Source organism: Accipiter gentilis, chromosome 8 (assembly GCF_929443795.1).
Source record: "Accipiter gentilis chromosome 8, bAccGen1.1, whole genome shotgun sequence".
Classification (NCBI taxonomy): domain Eukaryota; kingdom Metazoa; phylum Chordata; class Aves; order Accipitriformes; family Accipitridae; genus Astur; species Astur gentilis.
In genome coordinates this window covers 25,931,370-25,955,493 of record NC_064887.1, presented here as the reverse complement: position 1 = coordinate 25,955,493, position 24,124 = coordinate 25,931,370, and the positions used below count along the sequence as shown (strand labels likewise).

Genomic DNA, 24,124 nt, shown 5'->3' with positions numbered 1-24,124 from the left:
TCATGTTTTCAGGATTGTATGGCCTTAAAAATACTGTCTACTAGGAAATATAGTATATAACCTTCAGAGATGGATCCATAGATTGTATTGTATGACATCATTCATACCCTTCTATTTGACTTGGTTAACTCTTGTACTGGATTTTAATAAGCATGGAATTTTTTTCTCAAATTCAATTTAAAAATTAAGCAAATTACAAACAGTTTGCAAAATTGATGTTATGTGTATACATAAACATATGCATAGATAATGTTTATACATGCACAAGATGCACAGTATAGCAATTCCCATGAAAATCAGCATTTCATGTTTACCATCTCCCACTGATGTATGATACTTTGGTATTATCCCACTCTTCTAAAACAACGTGTGAAACTTGCAAAGTAAGTATTGAAAAATTGATTTTGATGGAAGCTTAGCATACATCTTGCAGACTTATAACCTATGTCATATATTCTTAGATAAGCAAATTATTTCTTTTTTTTTTTTTCAGTAAAACCAAAGAATGCTTTATTATTTTCTAGAATCTAATAGGGGGGAAAAATTACAGTAACATTCTTCTCACATTTTTTTATTTACGATACATGGAATGTCTTCAACAGAGACTTCCAAACACAGATCAACTCAGGAAGATATTATTATACAAGCTTACAAACTTAAATTAATTGAAATGAATTACAACTCCCACTAACTTGGCCTCAGGTATCAACAAAGATCTCTATCAAGTATCTAGACCTGACCTTGAAATAAACTTCAGTGATGGGACAAACCCCACCCCACCCCCCAAAAAAATCCCAGAACGAAAACCCAAAACCAAACCAAACCAACAAACAATTTTAAAAAAACAACAATAACAACAAAACAAAACAAACAAACAAAACCCACCTCCCTGCATATTTAATCACAGTATTCCGCAGTTAAAGTGTCAAGAGTCAAGAAATTCAAAATTTTTGTGTTAACCTGTCCAAAATGCTATGGTATATTCTAGCAGTATTGCTGAGGTAGTAGTAGGCAGCTTTTGGATAGAAAAAAAAGCAGAATAGGAAGCTATGAAGCAATTATTGAACCAGGATATTGTAAACTAGATGACAGCAGATGGTCCAAATTGAGGGAATGTACAGAGGAATATGATATTTACAATCACTTGTGTTGGTAACATATTATCTTACAACCTCCTCAAAAAAAGCTCAGTTACTGGAACGCAAGATTAGTAAATTATTGAAACAAGTAAGAATTATTACAATTTCACCATTTTAAGGCTTCATCTTCATGCTAAGAAGCATCAACACTAGAATTATATATTGCGCTTACTCCAAATGCTTCACTTACAACCCTGGCTAAATATATTCTTAGTTAACTTCAGAACATTTTTTTATTGAGAAAGTTTTTAAAAAAAACGTAGATTAGGAATTAGATTAGTATCTCTCCTAACTTCTCCACAGATGTAAACAAAACTGCTCAGGTTTTTGCGATAGGATAGGGTTTTGGCTAACTTCAAATTTACTTAAGATGTAACTTCCATCCCTGCACTGTTAAGATTCATTTCCATGAACTGAAATTTGCAGAGTTCACAAAGCTCTGCTTACTGCCTTTGACATAATGGTCACTCATACTAAATACATGACCACTTAACTCAAATGCTTCTCAACCCAAGATTTTTATGATAAAATTCTGAATTTTACAGGACAGCCCAAACCTCACATTTTTTCTAAACAGCAAAGCAGACACTAGTGTGAAACACATTGAAGTTCTCTGTGATAAAACCAGGGTCACATCTTCAGCTTGCACAACAGTAAATCTATCCAGGTGTTAAAAGTCATTAAGTTAGTCTAGTTCAAGACAGAAAAAGGAAACGTGCATTATTCCCAAATAGTGTAGACAAAGGGCTCAAACAGTAGCATTTGTAGTGCTGGTGGTATGCAAACCCCTTTGAAGTTTAGGGGTCCTAACACAGCCAGGTACTACCACTGGCAGCAGCAGTGGCTCTTCATATCCCTACAACTACTGATGGTGTTACTCAGGCACCTCTGCTTCCAATGGTGAGACTTGGAAAAAAGTTAAGATTATGAAAATGCTGACAAAGAATTCCTATGAGAAATGTTTTAGCAAAGCAACCAAATGAGACATTTCAAGGCCAACTAGGCACTTACATTGTTTTCACATGCTGTGAGATATTTCAACAATACATTTCATCTACAGAATAATTGCACCTTTAATGATTTGTACTACCCCCATAGGACTAATTAAATAACATGCATTCTATCAGCAGCAGGAGAAGAAAGAATAGTTAAAAAAAAAATCTGTAAATTGTCAAGTAGTCCTGCAACGTTGGAAAGAATATAAAAATTCAAAGATCGTTTAAGTCCATCCCCCAGAGAAGTTAAACAATAGATGAGTAATCCTTTTCATTAATTTTGAATGCATAGGTATATAGAACAAGTGTTGTTTATTGTCATGAAACGGAGTAAAATCAAATGTTATTCCAGAAGCTCTTGGCTCATACTGTGCTATGTATCCAATGCCTCTATAGGAATGAGAAAACTGGAGGAAAGCTAGGAAGAACCAGATATTACTCATATGGTGCAGAAAATGTCTGCTGACATACACTACTTATTGCAAAGAGGGAAAAATTGTTTATAGGTACATCTGTGAAAAGTCTGGAATGTAGATATTCTGGAGCTCAGCAGTTTTTCATTCAATATTCATTCCTAAAGTCTTTTGATGTATGTATTTTATGCTGTTCCTGGGCATTTTTATATCAGCTGGCTGTAAAGACCGTTAGACTTAATAATAACATTAAAAGTTATGGCATGTTTAAAACCTGACTGATGTTTCAGTATCTTTAACTGCATCACTTATCATAATAAGATGTTTATATTTCATCCTTCCAAGTTAACAGTGGTGAAGCATCAATTTATCTTTTTGTTCCGATCACGACACCAGTTGGTGACATTTCATGAATAATATTTATTCATTCTGTAAAACTGTATTATTTTCAATACTCCTCTAAATAGTATATTTTAAATTTAGCAGAAACCTTTATCACTAGAAAGCAATCTTCACAACACCCGAGTAGCGTTTTTCCTAATTTTGGACATCCCACTTCCTCTGCTTTAAAGTATAGTGGTGGGTCCTAAAATATTGCTACAGTTGGTGTCAAAGATACTATACAATGACTGACTAGGTGGCTCCAAGAACCTAATGCCAATACACAGCAGGTACTGTCTGCGTTCAGGACAGTGACACCATGGAACGGGAAATCCACAACTTTTGCAACAACCAAGGGGTCGAGGGAATCATAGAATCATTTAGGTTGGAAAAGACCTTCAAGATCATTGAGTCCAACAGTCATCCATGCCCACTAAACCATGTTATGGAGTACCCCATCTACTCGCTTTTTGAATACTTCCAGGGATGGTGACTCCACCACTTCCCTGGGCAGCCTATTCCAATGTCTGAAAACCCTCTCAGTAGAAAAATTTTTCCTAATATCTAACCTAAATCTCCCTTGCCTCAACTTGAGGCCATTTCCTCTTGTCCTATCTCCCGCCACCTGACAGAAGAGACCAGCACCCACTTCACTACAACCTCCTTTAATGTAGTTTTAGGGAGAGATAAGGTCTCCCCTCAGCCTCCTCTTTTCTAGACTAAACAGCCCCAGCTCCCTCACCCACTCCTCATGAGACTTGTGCTCCAGGCCCCTCACCTACTTGGTTGCCCTTCTCTGGACATGCTCCACCAACTCAATGTCTTTCCTGTAGTGAGGGGCCCAAAACTGAACACAGCATTCAATGTGTGGCCTCACTAGTGCCGAGTACAGGGGAACAATCACCTCCCTGCTCCTGTTGGCTACGCTCTTTCTGATAGAGGCCGGGATGCCGTTGGCCTTCTTGGCCACCTGGGCACACTGCTGGCTCATATCCAGCCGGCTGTCAACCAGCACCCCCAGGTCTCTCTCTGCTGGGCAGCTTTCCAGCCACTCTTCCCCCAGCCTGTAGCACTGCATGGGGTTGCTGTGACCCAAGTGCAGGACCTGGCACTTGGCTTTGTTGAACTTCATATGATTGGCCTCAGCCCATCGATCCAGCCTCCCCAGATCCATCTCTAGAGCCTCCCCCTACCCTCAAGCAGATCGACCCTGCCTCCCATTTTGGTATCATCTGCAAATTTGCTGAGGGTGCACTCAATTCCCTCATCCAATTTGTTGATAAAGATATTAAACAGAACTGGCCCCAATACTCAGCCCTGGGGAACACCACTTGTGACCTGCCGCCAACTGGATTTCACCCCATTCACCACAACCCTCTGGGCTTGTCCATCCAGCCAGTTTTCCACCCAGTGAAGAGTACACTTATCCAAGCCATGAGACGCCAGCTTCTCAAGGAGTATGCCATGAGAGACAAGTATCAAAGACCTTGCTGAAGTCCAGGAAGATAACATCCACAGCCTTTCCCTCATCCACTAGGTGGGTCACCTGGTCATAGAAGGAGATCAGGTTGGTCAAGCAGGACCTGCCTTTTGTAAACCCATGCTGACTGGGCCTGATCCCCTGCTTGTCCTGGACTTGCCACGTGAGTGCTCTCAAGACACGCTGTACCATAATCTTCCCTGGTACCGAGGTCAGGCTGACAGGCCCGAGGCTCCCCGGATCCTCCCTCCAATCCTTCTTATAAATGGGAGTCACATTGGCAAGTCTCCAGTCCTCTGGGACCTCCCCTGTTGACCAGGATCACTGATAGATGATAGGGAGTGGCTTGGCAAGGATCTCCACCAGCTCCCTCAGTACTCTTGGATGGATCCCATCAGGTCCCATAGTGAGTGTCCAGATGGTATAGCAGGTCACTATTTCCTCCTGGATTAAGGGGTGTATGTTCTGCTCTTCATCCTTACCTTCCAGCTCAGGCGGCAGAGTACCCTGAGGATAACTGCTCTCCCTATTAAAGACTGAGGCAAAGAAGGCATTAAGTACCTCAGCCTTTTCCTTATCTCTGGTGGCAACGTTCCCTTCTGTATCCATTAAGGTATAGATATTCTCCTTGGGATTCTTTTTACTGTTAACATATTTGTAAGGGACAACAAAATATGTTTTTACAATAGTGGAAGAAAGCTAAGTTCACATAACATTTTCGTCTTGTTTCCAGATCTGTTCTCTCACCCAATCTAACATACCTTGTACCTACAAATACTCTGTACATCCCTCTTCAAACAAAATTCTGAAATTACAGGGTACTAAAAATGTCTCAAGGTATACTAATGTATTTATACTCTTTAGAAGCACATGTGTATTTGTTTTAGAAACTAGGCACAATATAAGCCTTAAAAGCATATCAAAATACAGACACTAACATCTGATTCCACCTACTTACAAACCATTTAAGTGGCATATCTTGATTACTGTAATGAAAGCAAATCTATTAGTAAGTCAAACTGTTGTGAATCCAGTTAAAAGAAGTTAAAGCTGTCTTAAAGCTTTGATATGATTCGTCACTGGTTTTATGAGTTTATATCAATTAATCTCAACAGAGGGACATATAGTAATCTGATGCACAATGTTACAGAAGGCAGAGAATGAAGGAGCAAGCATACAGTATATTAATGCATCATCACATCTGTATACAAAACTCTTTGAGTACATATTATAAAATAATTTTTGTTATTGCTATCCTGAACTTTTCTAGATTATTTCACACAAGGATGTTCTCAAAAGCAGGTAAGAACCTACAGAAAGGAGAAAATTTATTAAGCAGTCTGAATTTGAAATTTTATATTAGTTTTACGCATTTTTAAATTCACTACTTATGGTGTAATCCCTCTCTCTAACCCAAAGTGACTGGGGAATAGATTAGAACCACAGCATTCTCACCTTAATGCTGTGGAAGGAAGAAAGTGCACTTTCACATAAAACGTATTTGTTCCATACTCTGGAAACTCTTTAGACAGTTCAATTTATTAATATTCCCAAAAGTTAAATCTGCTTCTCAGACATGTTTTCTTGACATGTCCTATCTACATCCAATAACCAAGAGCATTATAATGCTATATTTTATGCAATATTGAACATACCACAAAACCACAAAGGAACTAGAAACAATATGATTTTCGTAAGGTAAGATTAATAAAACAATGGTATGAACAAGGCAGTTTTTCTGTAAGATGACAAACAGAATTAAACAATTGTACTTACACATGGGCTGGGCTTTACTGCATCACTTGGAAAGAATCCAAGCTCTCCTGTTGTTAGATTTCTGCCCTAGAAAAAAACCAATATTTTCTATTTTTGAGACATAATGGTGATTAATAGTAAATAATAATACATGTATAGGCATTTAGGACAATGAGAGTATATCAAAGAGTCTTTAAAATTAAATGCTGTTTTAATAAATTGTGTTACTCAACAGTTGTGTGGGTTTTGTTGTTTTGGTTTGGGTTTTAATTTATATAAGCGATAATTACAGCTGATACACCTGAGATCTCTGAGAGACGAGATGCAAGAAGGGGGCTTAGAGCCTAGGTTGTGATTCCCAATTCTGTCAATGTCTGCCAGTGTCTTGTATCTTCATTAACATTAATTATCTCCTTTCAAGTTACTTCCTCCTCATTTGGCATCACTCTAGTGAGAGCTGCCACATCACAACATTACAGATCCCCAAAATGACCACACCACCATGCAGCGGAAGTTGCAGCACCTGAGAAATCATGCTAACTCCAATGGGAACTTACAGCTAATAATCCATCAGTCAATTCAGACACAAAGTTCTACAGTTAAAGGCTTCCATAAGTGATTCAAATCACTGGAAATCAGGTGGGCATGAGAGTACTAACAGAATTAAAGATTAACCCTCTGTCTGTGATACATTCACATGTTGTAGATGCGCCCACACAACTGGGAGACCAGCTGCAGAAATGCATCCAGCCTAAACTGAGCCTTTTAAGCAACAGAACTGCTGCCCCAAGTTGCGGGACAACCAGTTTACTCTGGGCTTCTAAGGGCCAACAGTGACATGATCATCACAGAGCCATGCCTCAGCAGCTCACAATTCATCATCAAGCTCTCCTGAAGAACGCCTCTCCAGCAAGACAGAACAGCAAAATAAAAACACCTTTCTAGTCCTAGTAAACATTCAGCTGTGACCATGCTGACCACATTTTTCAGAGGAGAACAGAGCACATAGCTAAAATTTCTAAACAGAGATACATAAAATGAAGGCATCAAAATGTGTATTTTGGCAAACAAATGTTTTCATTTAGCAGATTTTTAAAAGTACATAAATGCCTAACCTCCATTAAATTTAATATACTGACTGTAAACATAATACACTATCAGCATTTGGCAATGAGAGTAAGAATGAATACTTTACAAGCACTGTAATCTTGAAAATTACATTTATTTTTTATTTTTGATGGCATACCTGCAACATAAAAAATTAGAAGGAGAAAAAACACTTCAGACACAGAATTTCTTTGGGGTTTTAGTTCATTTTGTTTCTGTAACACTAAATGCATAATTGTACCCTAATACCACCACACAAAACAGAATTCAGCAATTTCAAACAGGGTGGAGCTGAATGTAAAAGCAAAAATTAACAAGGTTTTATGAAAAAATGATAACATTCTTTGATTGTGATACCTTAAGCACAATAAACGAGTACATCATTTCCCTAGGGATATCATTATGCAATTTATCACACACAGATAGTAACCCCAGTAACTACCATCTTTACCAAATATACAGAGAAGTGCAGAGGAGGCAGAGAAGAGAGAAAAGCAGTCAAGCAGTATTTAAGCTATAATATACTGAAGAGCAATCATAGTAAAAAAAGAATTATGCGTAAACAAGTGACAATCTTACAGATCTGAACCTGTGTTCAGCAAAGCTTCCTTGCCCCCTTTGCCACTACCTGCCTGAATACAGGTTACCCTTTGCATCCGTATGTTCTATTTACGCCCAAAACTTGAATCCCTCTGAAGCAGACTTAACTTACAAGCAGAGTTCTGACACAGTCTCCCATCTAAGGGATACTTATTTACAATACTAATCTTATTTGAATAGCAAGTGATATCACAGTCAACACGACCAGCCATTGAATAAAATATATTAACAAGAAAAAGCATTTGAAGGAGTGCAACTGAACATTAGTTTTGTATGTGCCCACACACCATCGCTATTCATGAGAAATATTTATATAAAGTGAAAGAAGCTGAACAAGATGACACATCATGCAACATATGTCCACAACAACTAGAAAGCAGCCCAGGATCAAAATTTGATGAGCTGACGGACAGACCCCGTGTTACCTTCTGAAAGTGCAAAAAGGGACATAATTTCAAATGTTCAACAGCATTTCATAATGTTTATATTGCTCCTCCTGCAAGTCAGAAATACAGTCTGGATACTTATAGCATACTCACTATTTTTCCAGAAATGTGTTTGCATACCCTGAAATCTAGAACAAAAGCTAGCTTTGATTTGCAGACATTTAAATGCCTCAATCTGCACTGAATTATACCAAACTGAGCTGTTCTATGACCTCAAGTAAAAGTAAAAAAACACCAAAACAACAACAAAAAAAGCCACATTACAGCCACTAAAGAAACTGTAGGATGTACAGAAAGACCAGACCATGGGACAATACAATGTAGAGCCAGCATTACATTACCTAGCTTAGATACTGCTAGCAGTAAGTACACAGCCATATGAATCGCAGCTTAAAAACTCAGCAGAGCAGCAAGGATTGGTGGAGATTAGCGGTGGTCCTTACTAGTTAAATCATTATCACAATGCAGGCATTATAAGGTATACACATTCAGAATAAGGAAACTGAACTGTAATCCATAGACTGTATTGCAACACATATGTGCCTTTTCACTTTAAGTATTCTGTAGGTAACAAGTCAATGGAACTTGCAGAAAAAAATTAATCATCTGGAGGACACTGACCATTCGTTCAAATGGTGAGAAACTACATCATCAGTAGACAGACTTATATGAGGTACAGCATTAAGAAATACTCTCTGCCCAAGCAACAATTTCCTTAGATGTCACCACTTGTTGGAAGAAGGTGTTCTATGCAGCTGTGGGACACAGATGTGTCACTTCATTGGGCTAGGGGAGGCTACAAGCGCAGCATGCATTCTATGGACAGTACCTCAAGACCAAAGCAAAAGCAGCAGTAGAGAAGTCACATGGACAGACTCTCATCACACAAAATATCCCCAAGTACTGTGACCAGTACAAAACTTTGCTTTTGTGTTTTGAGCAATACCATGAATGTAAGAAGCACTGAGACAACCCAAGAAAGGCTTTGTTTTCTGAAGACAATCTTCACATGAGATAACTGCAGATGACTTTGTTAGTTAAATAAATGCAAATCCTTAAACAGAACAGGGTTTGATTTATTACACATTGCTGAAGGAAACAGCTCACATTAAAATGCTCTGTCAATAATGAGCTCGTACAAATGATTTGATAATGTCCTTACAAGACTAGGTTATTTTATTTAGTTTAGAAATCCTAGCTAAATTCATCAAGCCTTGGTGTCATCGTCATTCATACACAAAACCAAGACCTGTTGTCACATGATTTCAAAATTTAAGATCTATCCCTAAACACATTAACAGCAGCAAAATTATTATGCCACCATATTCACTTCTACTAATCATTTCTTTCTACTTTGTTTCCTGCTTGCTAATTGCTTATTGTTTGATGAGTAAGCATTTCCCTTCAACACTGCCCTATAATGGCTTATGGTCATTATAAAAGTAGAAGCAAAGGACTGGACAGAACTAGTTTTAAAATGTGTATTATGTATATACTATTACATTGTATTTCTAAATTATTATACATTAAAATATATATTATATGTATATGTGTGTGTATGTGCATACACATATTCATCTATATAAGGGCCAATGAAGCCCTTCAGTCCATTACTTTCAATGACAGTCTCAGCAAGACTAGAGGCTGATTCACGACCCTTGTACCTGTTTTAATGAGGGAGACTTTCTGAAGCCATTGACACATTTGCTCTAAAATTCCAGACTGCTGCCTGCTACTTAGCTATGTGAGGCCCATTAACTTCATTGGACATGCACAGAACTGGAACTCCAGGACAGCTAAAATTCATAAATTATTATGTCCTTCACCCATTTTCGTTTTGTTTACTGCAAAGTGTGGTGAAGAGAGGAATGAGACAGATGAAAAATTACAAACCAAATTACAAACCAAAAAGAAAAAAAAGGCACTTTTACAGTGCTGCCTTACCAATGTTTCAATTTTATATCACAAGTATATTTATACTTAATGCCTTTAGGCTGTTTACAGCAGGACCACTAACTCCTGAAGCTTTAGAAAGTACATCTGTAATAGCTATTACTTGAGATGGGTTTAATATGCATCAAAGAAAAGCTGATTTTCAAATAGGAAAGAATCAGTCCAGGAAATACCTGTATTCTTACAGCATACTTGAGAAACGTGATTGCCTGAGGATGGCAGGTAATTGCAATACAAAACTGTGAAACTAGAATTGCATTGTATCTTGTAGGCATTGCAGCACCCCTGAAAGCCTACTCTCAGGTTTACCAGGTACCAATTTACTCAAACCAAACTCGGAAGAGGAGAGAAATATTCACATCTATAATAAAAATCTGACTACTTCAAAGCTGCAGTACTACAGCTGAAACAACTATTAGTGCTCTGGTTAAGGGGTCTGACATTTCAATTTAAAAGACCAAGTTTTCTCCTCTCTCTCCTCCCCAGCCCCGCTTCCTTTTCTTATTTTGTTCTTCAAGTGATGTTAGCCAAACACCAGCTAGGCAAGCAGCATGGGTCTTTTAGTCTTGTTGCACCTTCACTGAGCAAAGAAAAGTAGTCATGCACAAGGGGATGCATGAGCATCAACGTAAGACCAACCTTCTCTTTTTATGCAGCCAGGTGTTTACTGAGGAGAGTAAAATAACTTGTGACAGTATCAACCCCTTCCAATATTACACATTCTCTTTGAAGAAAGCTTAGGTTTTGGATGATAACTGAAGAGGCAGAAAGCAAATTCGTGGAATTCAGAAATGCTTATCGCAGCCACCTTATTGTCTCTGTGATTCCTCAGTTTGCTTCTCAGACAAGTATTTGGTGTTTCATAAAGAAAAAAACCCATACTTCTCCTGTTTTCCAGACTGCGTAACCAGTAGATTCATATGTGTATATGGTCTTGAATTACCACAGAACTTACCACAACAATTGCTATATGATCATTCAAACATTAACTTAGAAGAATTTTAACATCTATCAAAACACATTTGATCACACTTAAGCTATAGTTTAAGCATTGCTTAGTAACTTGTGGTGTTTATTTGATCTACTGTAAAAAATGAAAAGATTATACTTAAACCACACATACTTACCCATTACACTTGAATTTCTGAACTGAGTAATGGGCAACCTAAAAATCCATTCTAATATTAGTCTTGCAGGTCAGCTGTAAATTACTCTAAAACACCTCTTGAATAAAACTTACAGATTTTAATACAAATTGCATTTTGCAGGGTTTTTTTTCTTAATATACATTTTAAAATGTAGATGTCATCACAAGACTTATGAAAATGTGTATTAAGCAGTGTGTGACAGAACAGCTTGTGAGGAAAAGAAAAATTTCCTGAATGATGCTAATGGAGATGACAATTTCCATTAAGATTCAAATCTATCACTTAGACTTCTGGGGAAAAAGCCTCACACACTTTCCGGTTTCTGCTAGTTAAACACAGTGAGAGTCTAGCTAAATTCTTTAGCATGACAGGTACAAATAACATCTAAGACAAATTCCAGTAGATTGAGTTGACGGATGCGTACGAACATGGCAATACAATCAGTCCCACAAGGTGCCAGTAATTCTGGCCTGTACTAATTGTGTTAGTCAGATGATCACCCTTCTAGCCAGTCCCAAATCAAGAGCATGATTAAAGGCTCCTCTGGCTTAGAACTCAAGACCTTGCAGAACCAAGCCATGTGTATACAACTATATAGACCAAGATCTGCCAACCAATGTTTGAAAAAATTTCTTTTCAGTGATGTGAAGTATCTATGGTCTGCTAAATAACAGGGGGGGTGGGGGGGGGGTGGGAGAGGGTGTTGTTCATTTGTTTGTTGGGCTTGTGGGTTTGGGGGTTTTTTTTGGAGGGGGTGGAGGGAGGTACAATTATCTACATATTTTTTAATAGATAAAGCAATTCTATTGTTTATGACTTTGCCTGGTTAAATGTTGTTCAGGATGATGCCGTGGCATAGAAACAGAGTTCACTGATTCAGTGCTGGAGAGTTTGGAGAAGATTCAATCCTAACTGAAGCCGAGAGAGAGAGAGAGAGAGAGAGAGAGAGAGAGAGAGAGAGAGAGAGAGAGAGAGAGAGAGAGAGAGAGAGAGACCTGACTAATGTAACAGACCAAGCCGTTTTTGTAATTATATTCATTAACTTATTACAGCCTCAAAGGAAAAAGAAAATCATGAAGACAAACACAGGAACAACAATTCAAGACAACGACAGATGCTTCCCAGTTGTTGTTCTATGAATATCCTGGAAGTTCTTCTATTTATCCCTATTTCCATTTATCCAGTAACATCAGTAGTATGCAGGATTCTAGTAAGAACAATTAAGAAAGCAATCAAGAAAAATGAGACATGCTTTAAGGCATTTATCTTTAAAGAGAATGCAAAACAGCATTTTGAATCTTTTTGTAGTTATCAGTTAAAAAGAAATTTCAGTAACAGTAGTAGAGCGATGTGAATCATGTGATACTAAATTTTGCCATCAATAGAAATATTTTTCCCATGTACATAAAAAACTGTCCTTAACTGACTTCAGAGGTCATCAAGAAGTTTAGGTGATTCTGTTTTGCAGAGCTATTTCTCCCCCTATAAATCTAATATTCGTAACTGGGGTTTGCCAATATAGCTTTCAGTTCTGCTGTGTAAGAAAAGAAGTGATTGAAAATTCACAGGACTTTGCTGTTTATGTGCCAAACACTCTCCTTAACTCTTTCAATTTCACTAGAAGGACTGCTACCAGTGCCATGTTCTTGCAGATTTATTCACCGGGACTTTTACTCTAAGGCTGCAAGACTGAAGCTTTACACAATACAGGAACTACTGGTAACTGAAAAGTAAAAATAGTCATATTAGACATTTATTTTGGGTAAAACACAAAGATATTCTTTTGTTGTTCAAAAAGGAAAAAAGTTACAAGAGCAATATAGCAATAAGAATTTAATATTTAGGACTAATGGAATATAGCCATTTGCTCAAGCATACAATACCTGCCAAAATAAGCTATGTGCATCTCCTCTAATTAGTTCTATAGTGTCCCCAATCTGGATATGCAATGGTGGACCATCTTGTGTGGCTGGCTGTGGTATTCCATTGTAGTTTCGAATTACTTGCATTTTTGGTAAACCTGAACAAAAGAAAAAAAAAACAAACAAACAAAACATAAAGTCATCATATATATTTTAGTAACAACAATTTATAAAATCTGAAGACCACAAAAGCAATCAATCAACAAAGGGATACTATATCTTTAATAGCTACCTGACTAAGGCACTAGGGCGATGCCTCAGTAATGTATCATGTACAATCTAACAGAAAAGAACTACTTTGAAAAAAACATCTTTGTCCTCCCTTCTTCTTGGGGAAAAGTTGATTTCATGTCTATGGGGGCTCTTTCCTCTACACGTGCACCCCTGGCTTGGCATAAGGTTAAAATATTAAGGCTATCTTTGTAGTTCAAGGCAAAAATTGTAATGACCCAGTATTAAAGACGCCAATATGGATAATCTCATTGGCTTTAGATCTGTATTACCAAAAAGCCTACTGCTGATGTGAACATGTCCAAGAGAGTAAGGATGACAATCCTTCTAGGCTTCTCGTAAGACTTTTTCTTTTTCTTTTTCTTTTTTTTTTTCTTTTTCTTTTTTTTTTTCTTTCCTGTTTGGTTTTTGGGTTTTGTTTTGTTTTGGTTTTTTTAAATTTTCAGGTTTTGACAATATTTTTTGATACACGTAGCAAAGCCTGGATCAATTTCAAGTTTCATTTTCAAGACAAGAACTCTACCTGCACGCTAGTCCTTCCACATCAATACTGGCTGCATCTGGACAGCTGATATAGACCTGATAGTCATGTAGTCCCCACCTTTTTTTTTTAAAGGGAGCAATCCACTTCTTGACATACAAAATATTTTCCCCTAAGATTAGTCTCTCTGCCTATACATAAATCACGGTTTACAACTACAGTTCCAGAGCCCTCCACAAGCATGTATCAAATGGGGGGTGGGAGGGTGGATTTCAGCAGGGAGAAAAACCTGTGGGTACTGTAACTCCATGTTCTTATAACTATAACAGAATTTAAAAAAAAAAAAAAAAAAAAAAAAAAAAAAAACACCAAAAAAACCAAACCACAAACAATCAAACGTTAAAGCATTATGGACAGCTAGTGTATTGCACTAAAAGAGCATACTGTGATATTATAAGAATTCTTGAAATCAAGTGAAGTACCACCCATTCCATAACAAAGATAGTAAAGACTTAAAAGCTTTCAGAAAAGCCTTTTTTCCATTCCTTAGACTGTCAAGGAAAGCATCATTTTAACATAACAGATCTGTTTTAGTCACTCTCCCTCTATCTTTAAATAAAGCTTTATATAATAACTTCCTTGTTTTTAACTGCACGTGGGATGTTAAAAATTGCTACAATTAAGTGGGCATATCCATTTATAAACTTAACCAAAAAGTTTTTGGTCAAGTAAGATTTTGTAAGAATGTATATTAATAAATACAAATAGGAGTGAAAGCATGCAAAGTCAAGGTAGCAGGGCTGCCATATTTAACCAGTTTCTTGCTGGAGAGTCGTGATTAACTTAATTCTAACAACAAAGGATCAGCAGGCCTATAAAAGACCTATTTCTGTTGCAAAATCACTACTATAATTTAGGTAGCAAGAAATACAAATATCCATTATCTCCTCTAAATTGTATGAAACATGAAAGGAATCACCTTCAATAATTACTACTCTGTATTTAAGAATAAATACTAATCCAAAGTGCTGATGAAACATTAAGCTAAGTAATACTAGCTCTTATGTTACTCAACCCAAATGACACCATAACTTTTTCTATTTCTTCAAGTCACCTGGCATACTGAAAATGAACACCTAATTGTTAGTAAGCTGTTATTCCAATTAGGTAAATACTAGACTTCACTTTACCTCTCAATTGAAGACTGTCATGATTTCAAATACTGATTCAGCATCAAGAAATGTTGCATCTATTGCATGGCAAATAGAAGCAATGCTGCATACAAGTATCTACTCAAAGCTGACAACTTCATCCTAATGCAAGGGAACTACCTCATCACACTATAAATGATAGCTCTGCATATGCGATAAACAAGCTGTAAGCATGCACTCATCTTGGAGACATACGTGGAAGTTGAAACAAATGCGCAAAAAATTATTCATGTTATGAAACCTTGTATCAGGTGATTTAGTTTATCACATTTTTAGTGTGCATATACAATATACTTGAAACACTACCTTTGCATTGATCTTATCAGAAGATAATCAAGAAATACTCTCATGCGCTTTTCAGTGCAAATCCTGGGGTTTTTTAAAGATACTATACTGCTGACATTAATAATCACAGACACATGTAAAATGACTACTTATTTCTATTTCACTGGTAATTATAATTATTGGCATCTCTGAAAACGAGGCTAAGAGAACACGGCGGGGGGGGGGGGGGAATAAAAAAAATAAAATAAAAAAAAAATCACACTGTGCCAACTAGCAGAATTATTCAAAAGTTAACACAGAATTAATCATGTTAAAACATGTCATGCCTAGAATACTTGTGTATAATTCAATATGCTTAATTCTGTAAAAATCTACAGCAATTTTGATTATAAAATTCCACTGGCAGATACAATGTTGGAAGATTTGATCTAACACCTCTTCACATCACTAGAAATAATCCTATTCATTTAAAACAGGCTAACAGGTTAGGGTCTTAACAGACTTTATTACCTTGCTTCAGATCCCTCCTTAAAACTTCTTTGCCATAACACCTACAGAAACTGCAACAACTACAGCACTGATATGCTACAGCTGCTCTCTACTATGGTGACCAACAAATCTTATTCTTCTACTGTAATTTTACTACCTACTTTATCCAACTGCTGTCTTTGGTCTACTTAGGAGTTCTTTGTGCTCAGTGTTGTCTTTGCTAGGAACACACACTGCCTAGTGTAACGCATATGCACTATCACCAGACCTTATAAACCAGTATCTGGAATAACAGGGATACATGGCTATATGCCAGGATTCCCATACATGGCAATAATACAGAAGAAGATTGTGATTTCATTATTTACTGTATTACTTTCATTCACCCACTTTAGGAACGATACTATGTCCTAGCTTCAAGGCTGCTGACCAAAGATGCACATATAAACAAGGGAAATTATTTTCTGGTGCTAATTATTTAAGCACATTAGGCTTGACTCAGGTTCTAGAAAGTACTTTGTACCTCGAAGTACAACAACTGAAAGTAAATTAACTCTCCAACAACAGGAGTGTCTGAGTCACAGAGAACATACTCATTTCAGTATCACCAATACCAGACACGCATAAACAGCCTGTATTGATCAAAGATATAAAAGCAGTGAATGTACAACTGAAGTGTTCTACTTGTTGTATGAAAATATCATCAAAAGGACCCATCCCTGTTACAAGATTTTAAACATTTTTTAAAAATCAGTTTTTCCAGGAACAAAAGACTAAATGAAATCTTTGAAACAATCAATCAGAAACAAGCACATATTATTCTGGAATAGCTATTTTTCCATGGATAAATGTTCTTCTTGCAGAACTTCCCTTATGTCACCATTAAGCACGGAAGAAATAAATGGGGTACAGAAAAGTTACTAAATTGATGTAAAGAGTCAAAGACCTCCAAACAGAATACTCAACTTTCTTTTCACCATATAATTACAGATTTGATGATAGTAGCTCAGAAACAGTTTAGCAGATTAACATTGAGATGGTGTACATTTAATTGGATAGAATTTGGTCAGCCCTTCACATCCTAAACCTATACAAAGTACACTGGAGTGTGATGGATCAAGTCCCATCATTGTCACAGGAAGTAGCTCAAACAATCTTTCAGCTGTTTAGCAAGCTTATCCTAAAACTAGTTTGTTTCTACTGTTCATTTTAGAACTTTATTCTCTGAGCATTTAGAATCTTCTACTTTCCAGTGTAAAGTAGTTCATGGCCAACTTACTTACATCTAGAGGAGGCAGTCTGAACAGTTCTTTTCCTTGTCTGCATTAATTTTCAGAACGTAGTTATAGAGAGCAATCATACCCCTTTTAACCTCCGTTTTGCAAGGCCAAACGAGCCAAGTTCTTTTAGACTCTTCTCATAACGGATCAATTCTTCTGAGGCAGTATACCACCTGCTTTACTGAAGTTCAGACACACAAGATGTAGAGTATTTTCCTTGTCTATCTTGAAATGTCATTCTTAATTGGCACATGGATTCATCACTGTCGTGGTTTCAGCCCGGCCGGTACCAAAGGACCACGCAGCCGCTCGCTCACTCCTCCGCCCCCCTCCGGTGGGATGGGGAGGAGACGGAGGAGAGAAAAGAAAAAGAAACTGGAACCTCGAGGGTTGAGATAAAGGCAGTTTACTGGGACAAACACAAAGAAATTACAACAACAACAACAACGGCACTAATGAAAAAGTATACAAAAAGAGTGATGCACAAAAGAGTGAGTGCAACTGCTCACCACCCGGGACCCGACGCTCCGCCACTTCCCCCACCGAAAATAGAGACCACCCCCCCGGCCCACTCCCCATTTATATACTGAGCATGATGTCCCATGGTATGGAATAGCTCCTTGGCTAGTCCAGGTCAGCTGCCCCGGCTATGCCCCCACCTCCCAGGTTCCTGTAAAAATTAACTCTATCCCAGCTGAACCCAGGACAATCACAAATATACTCATTAAGAATCCTGAGTATTTGCTGTAGTATAATAATGCAGACAAGAAAAAGTGGTATGTTACAGAATCCTGAAATGTTCAAAGTGTAATTATGGATTATTTGTGATAGAAACAGTATAGAAACATTATGCATTAATGACTGAAATGTGAAACATGATAAGCATTAGAGACACTGCCATTGTGATGTACATAGCTGCAGTACTGAGAGGATCTGACAACTCCAGAAAGCTTCTGGAAACATATCCAGCACAAAAATGTTGTTCACGACTATGTTTACAAGCAGGTAAAATTTGAACACACAGGACAAGGTCAGGATTCAGCCATGCATTACTATAATTAATGTTAAAAATCCCATTGGCTTCTATGAGGTCAGATTTCCACATGACTGAAAGTTTTGTCAGGAAACTTTCTAATTTAAAGATGCAAAACCAGGCCTGCAGTTTCCAACCTTGAAATCAAAAAGCAAACTGATCCAGTTATTCCACCAATAAATAGATGAAATTTACTTCAGTTGGAAACCAGGAAAAACCCCAAATTCCTAGAAAAGTCTTCATAGCCAAGCTCTGGGTCACAGACCTAACACAAATTGATAATCTAAATTGTAGCTCATAAGAAAAGCAGAAAGTGTGCTAGAGTCATGGTTTACAAAGTACCAATTCAGCTATGTTACAGAAAAATAAAACCTCTCATAAACCCTATCACAAATTTGAGTATTTAAACTCATAAGTTACAAGTCAAGGAAGAAGGTTACATTTTAGAATTAACATAGTACGTAGTAAATTTGAATACCCCATTATATATGAAATGATGAGAAAGTATAAACAAACTACTTGTATTCCTTACAGCAGTTCTGCATTTATGAACAGCACTGAATGACCCTCAGAGTTTCATGCTGAGATTCAAAAATGTTATTTTTTGCTAACAACATGCATAATGCATGCCCTATGATGACCTCTATCTGTCAAAATTGATTCCAGCATCTGTTACTTCCAAGCAACACAGAACATGGTTTACACTTTGAGCAGGGATCATTTTAACATACAGGATAATGACATAGAGTATAGAAGACCATGGTTCAAAGGTGAATTTGTGGATATACTATATACTATTAGCACAAAGATGTAAAACAGCTTTGTCTGCATTAAACATCCACTCCTAGTTAATATGAGTCTTGAAGGATGACTTTTTCTCTTGGGAAAATACAGCCTAGCCAACAAATATTTATAACCTGATCCAAAACCCGCTAATGTAATGGAAGAAAGCCTCCTGACTTCATGAGGCTTTGAATCTGAAACAGAATTTTAGACTATCTGACAAGGCCGCATCTTAATGTTTCCAGAATCTCAACACAATGACATAAGCCTCTCCTATAGGAAATGACATGAAGTCTCACTAATTCTGTCCTTCCTTCCACCAAAACAGAGGTTTGGGTGTCTGTTTGGAGACTCTGGACTTGTTTTAAACCTTTTTGGTTTATATTTTTGTAGCTACAAAAATAGGGAATGCAGCTCTGCTGAGGAACAGACTGACATTTAGTGATTGATAAGCCTTCCATAGCAAAGACCAGAAGAAACACTCCATCTCAAATCTCAGAGCAAGTGCATCTCCAGCCATCTTCACCCTCCAACCAGGAAATGAGGGCAAAGTAACCCAGAGCAGTATCTCATTGTCTCATTGGATTAAATGTCTGAACAGTGACCCAGAGCATCATGAATCATTTCAACATCACGAACTAAAGACACACAGGTAAAGGAGACCCTGCATTTAAATAAAAGTGAAGAAATACAAAATTAGTATTTACACCACAGTAAGTAAAGTTAGACTGTGAAGGTTTCAAATCAAGAAGCATAACTGCAGATAATAAAATAACAAGGAGTTATGATAAAAAAAAGAAAGAGGAAAACAGATGGGTTGGTAAGGACAGCAGTGTGAATAGCAAGTAGACAGTTATACCCACAATCTGAGTATCCATGACAAAAAACATAAGCTTTTGCCAGCTTTTTTGGCAATATCTTGGTCCAATACTAATATTATTAAAAGCTAGTTAAAGGGAAGCTCTATTCTGAGCATGGACTACATGAAAACACGGTCCTTTGGCATTCTCTGTGTGTTCTTCAAATCAGCTCTGCTAGCTTCAGCTGTTTAAAATTCCTGTTCCTAATGATTTTGTTGCAGACTTAACAGTAAACTGGATTCTCCTCTCTTGCATTTATCAAGAGAGCTGCTTCTTAATTCCTAATCAGTGCCATCTATCTCCACAACCAGTGGAAGTCAATAGCTTTGTACAGTTACTGCCAAAGGCAAAACTTGTCTAGAAGGACTTCTCAGCTGTTGAGGAGACAGGAGAAAAGCAACCCTACATAATTTACAAAAAAATACTTACATTCAGTTTCTGGGGCTGTCTATTAATGACACAAAAGAAAATAGGTGGGTTTGTTGTTTGGTTTTTTTTTTTTAACTTTAGGCTGAGTGCTTATGACACAAATTACAGAACAGAACTCACATACATGGAACATGCCAGCATAGTCTTTTAAGTGCATTCTTCAGAGTGGCAACGATTTAAATAATTACTGTTGGACAACATTAATACAATGAATAAGTACACAGACATACCTCAAAAGATATTTTAATTGAACTTTTAATTCTCCCAGTCTTGTCATTATTTTTGGATGTCATCATAATTAAAAGTTCTAATTTCAGGTATTGCTTATAAGCCTTACATTCAGGCAATATGACTGAAATGCTGACAGTGCCTAAAAATCAGCTTTGAGTTTTTCACTTGCCTGTCTTCTCTTTAGCCATTTTGTCATTCAGTACTCTTCAATAAAGTCTCAATATTTTTCACGACTAACCACAACCCCTGAGTTTGCTGCTTGACTCAATTTTAAGTCAAAAAACTTCAGAAGGCTGATTATTAAAACATTTAACAGTTACCATAAGCCTTACTCAACTAACCGTTTAAGCTTCTTCTTACATAGTTATACAAGTAGAGCAGCCCTGGCAGAGCTTTCTTCCATAAATAGAGAACTCGCAAGCACACACACACACACACACAAAAAAAAAAAATCTTCACTATCTCATAATTCAGATGACAAATTTGTAATGCACTCTAAACATCTAGTAAACATTTATGTTTCACTTCCACAGAAACAGAAGATTTAAAGACTGTCATTCTACAGGACAAATAAAACTACTGAAGAAGTTATTTTCTTTTTTACAGCCCTAGCCCTGTGTGCTGTGACTGTCCTCCCTCAACTGTTCCTACCATTGTACCTTCTTAAAACCTTCCTGAAGAAGCATTTGGGGTTTCCTCCAGTACTTTCCTACCTGTCAAATCTTCTGTAATTATTCAAAGACTCAATTTTTCCACCATTTCTTTTTAATGCTGCATATATAAGCTGTATTCTTGGCACACACCTCTGCAAAAATGGTCAACCATCAAATAAAATGAAGATGTGTGGGAGGAAAAATCTGTCTGCTAACAGTCTGATCAACAACTTCTTATCAGAAACAGAAAAACACCACAACTCAGGAAGTCCTTTTGCTTCTTCAGGTTTTGTAGACCTGATCATTAGCAAAAAGCCCCCTTTTAAGTAGCTGTATCTCCATTTTCCAGTTAAGATCCATGCAAAACTTGCAACTACATTGCAGATCATAGCAGGAGTTCATTACAAGGAAAATAAACTAGTCTAGCTATGTTATTCAATTTACATGGTTGCATTTTTGAAACTGTGTGACTTCTGAAATATTTCTACATAGGTTGTTTGGGGTTTTTTTACAGTAGTTTGTTTTGCTTAAAGAACCATGCATAGACAAATGGACATCTTTCCGTGCTCTGAATATCAGTATTTGACTTAGCTCAAATGTTTTTTCAGCAAAGATATTTGAGGATAACTCTCTATGCTTAGTGACAACATAAATTAGCAAAATCAGCAGCATGAGAACATGGACACTCACTGAGGTGGACAGTACCATCTCAGTAACAGCTTTTTCCCAGGTCTTCCAAGTCAAGGCCAAACATTATGCTCAGCTTAGTGCTCCTATAAATACAGCCAGCATTTATTTTGATCAGAAATAAGCAATTTGGCTAAGAAAATTCAGAATCCAAACTGAAGTTTCAGAATTGATTTTTTTTATTTGGAAAAATAACTCCAACAGAAGGCATTTTCTTACTTAACTCCTAAGCAGGGACATTTGGCACATTGTGACATTCATTTTAAGGAATCTGGAAGCTTGTTGCCTCTGTGCAAGAAAAAACAGGCACTGCAGAAATGCTTCTGAACAGCCATGTTTTTAAAATTGAGAAAGACATAAGTGCTGCCCTTTGGGAAACAAATGAACCTATCACTATTTAGATGACCAATGACCATTTGTATCTTACAGTGGTTCTGCTCACAACTCTCACAGATTCAATCCTCAGGTTTAAATTTCTTTTTTGTTTCTCAAAACAGAACAGAAGGAAAAGAAACTGTGAAGATTTTGGGAAGTTGGGGGACAAAATGTTACAACAGAGCAAAAGCAGTCTGAAAACTAGTTAAGTACCTGCAGAAAGAATCTACTGACATACAATGCCACCCCATTCCTGTTTGCACAGCAAACATTGTCAGAAGCTGTCTAGGCATCATTCAAACACTCAGTCTTCTTTTAAAATACATACATTTGGTTTTGTACACCCATATGTAACTGCAGCAATAAAGGATCCTATTTTCAGAAAGTCAAGTATGAAGTACTAGAAAGGTCAATTACCACTAGCTCCAGCTGCACTTGTCAAATCTTTTAAAAAAATTTTTTAAGCTTGACAATGAAACTTTAGCACATTAATTTAGAAAACCTGGACATGCCCTAGATGGATAACTATGGATTGCAAATGCAAGAAAGGATGTTTAAAATCATAGACATTTCATGTGCAATTCCAACATCATGTCGTATTATTTATACTCAAAACCAGGTACTTGGCATTTAAAACTTTGATGTCTACAGTTTTCCTCTCTCAAAAAAGAGGGCTCTCTCCAGGACTGCACTGAAAGAAAGCGGAATAGAGCTATGAAGGTCACGGACTTTATAATGGTCATAGCCACATATATACTGTGATAAATTAGAGTGAAAACTTACTCTACTTTCGCTGACAGACCTTTGTTTCCTTTTCATAGCATGTCTTCCTCCAAACAAGTGTTAAGGACAAGCTCTTGTGTTTTGTACAATTTAACTTCAAATGCTTATTCAGACAACTAGTCCTTACTTGCAGTGACACAAGCAGCTGTCTTTGTGAGATCAAGGGTTTTTTGGAATTGTCTAGATTGAGAAGAATCTCAGCACTTTAAACAAACATTAGAAACGGCTGAGTGCTAAATGTCTTATTGTGCGACTAAACAATAGAGAACAATCAGGTTTCAATTGGTTTTGACAAAGTAATGAAATTCATCATTTCAATTGTAGTGTAGTAGGTGAACTGGGGACATAAGTTTTAAAAATAATGTTGCCTCAAAACTAAGAAGCTTCATTATTTTCTTTAAAATTGAGCAAACTACAGTTTTGGCATATGAATTAAAAAGTGTGTTACACAAGGTGTTGTTTTTTATAAAAGCACAAGGTATGAAAATTAACCAGTGTTAATTACCACATCTTTTAATGTGGTGCCATAGATAGGCACGGCATTCTAAAATGTGTATTTGTTCAAACAAGTACCTGCCCTGAGGAGCTAGCAACTTACATTGGGCATATACTATAGATGAGCTATGAAGGTGTGTCCAGACAGTAGTAGATTATGTGCAGCAAAAGACTGAAAAACAGGGACAAAACTTGGAAAATACAAATCCATTATTCCACAGAAGTAATTACTCTGAGCTATATTTTTAATACTACCTTCTGCCTGCCCAGGGATGATTCTGCAGCAAGCAGTAAGAAGAAAAAGGCTTGAGAACAAAAGCCCCACTTTGGAAACGGAATTTAATACTGTGAAATCTCATGAATCTTATACAGGACCTAAATATTTTTCTGTTGTTGAGCATTCACAGACTGAATAATTTTGAAAAGAACTTGGTCAATTACAAATATAAACTTTGTCCCTTCTAAAAAATAAATATACT

General features: G+C 37.0%; 1 protein-coding gene across 5 annotated transcripts in view; it reads right to left on the bottom strand.

The window, feature by feature from the left end:
- Positions 1–24,124, bottom strand: part of VAV3 (vav guanine nucleotide exchange factor 3) — a 178,583-nt gene that overhangs the window by 23,149 nt on the left and 131,310 nt on the right. For all 5 annotated transcript variants that reach the window (XM_049808220.1, XM_049808222.1, XM_049808221.1 and 2 more), the window contains 2 exons: positions 13,301–13,437; positions 6,185–6,250 (listed from right to left, as the gene is read on the bottom strand). In XM_049808220.1, coding sequence (XP_049664177.1) covers positions 6,185–6,250; positions 13,301–13,437 — 203 coding nt within the window. The remainder of the gene's footprint in view (positions 1–6,184; positions 6,251–13,300; positions 13,438–24,124) is intronic.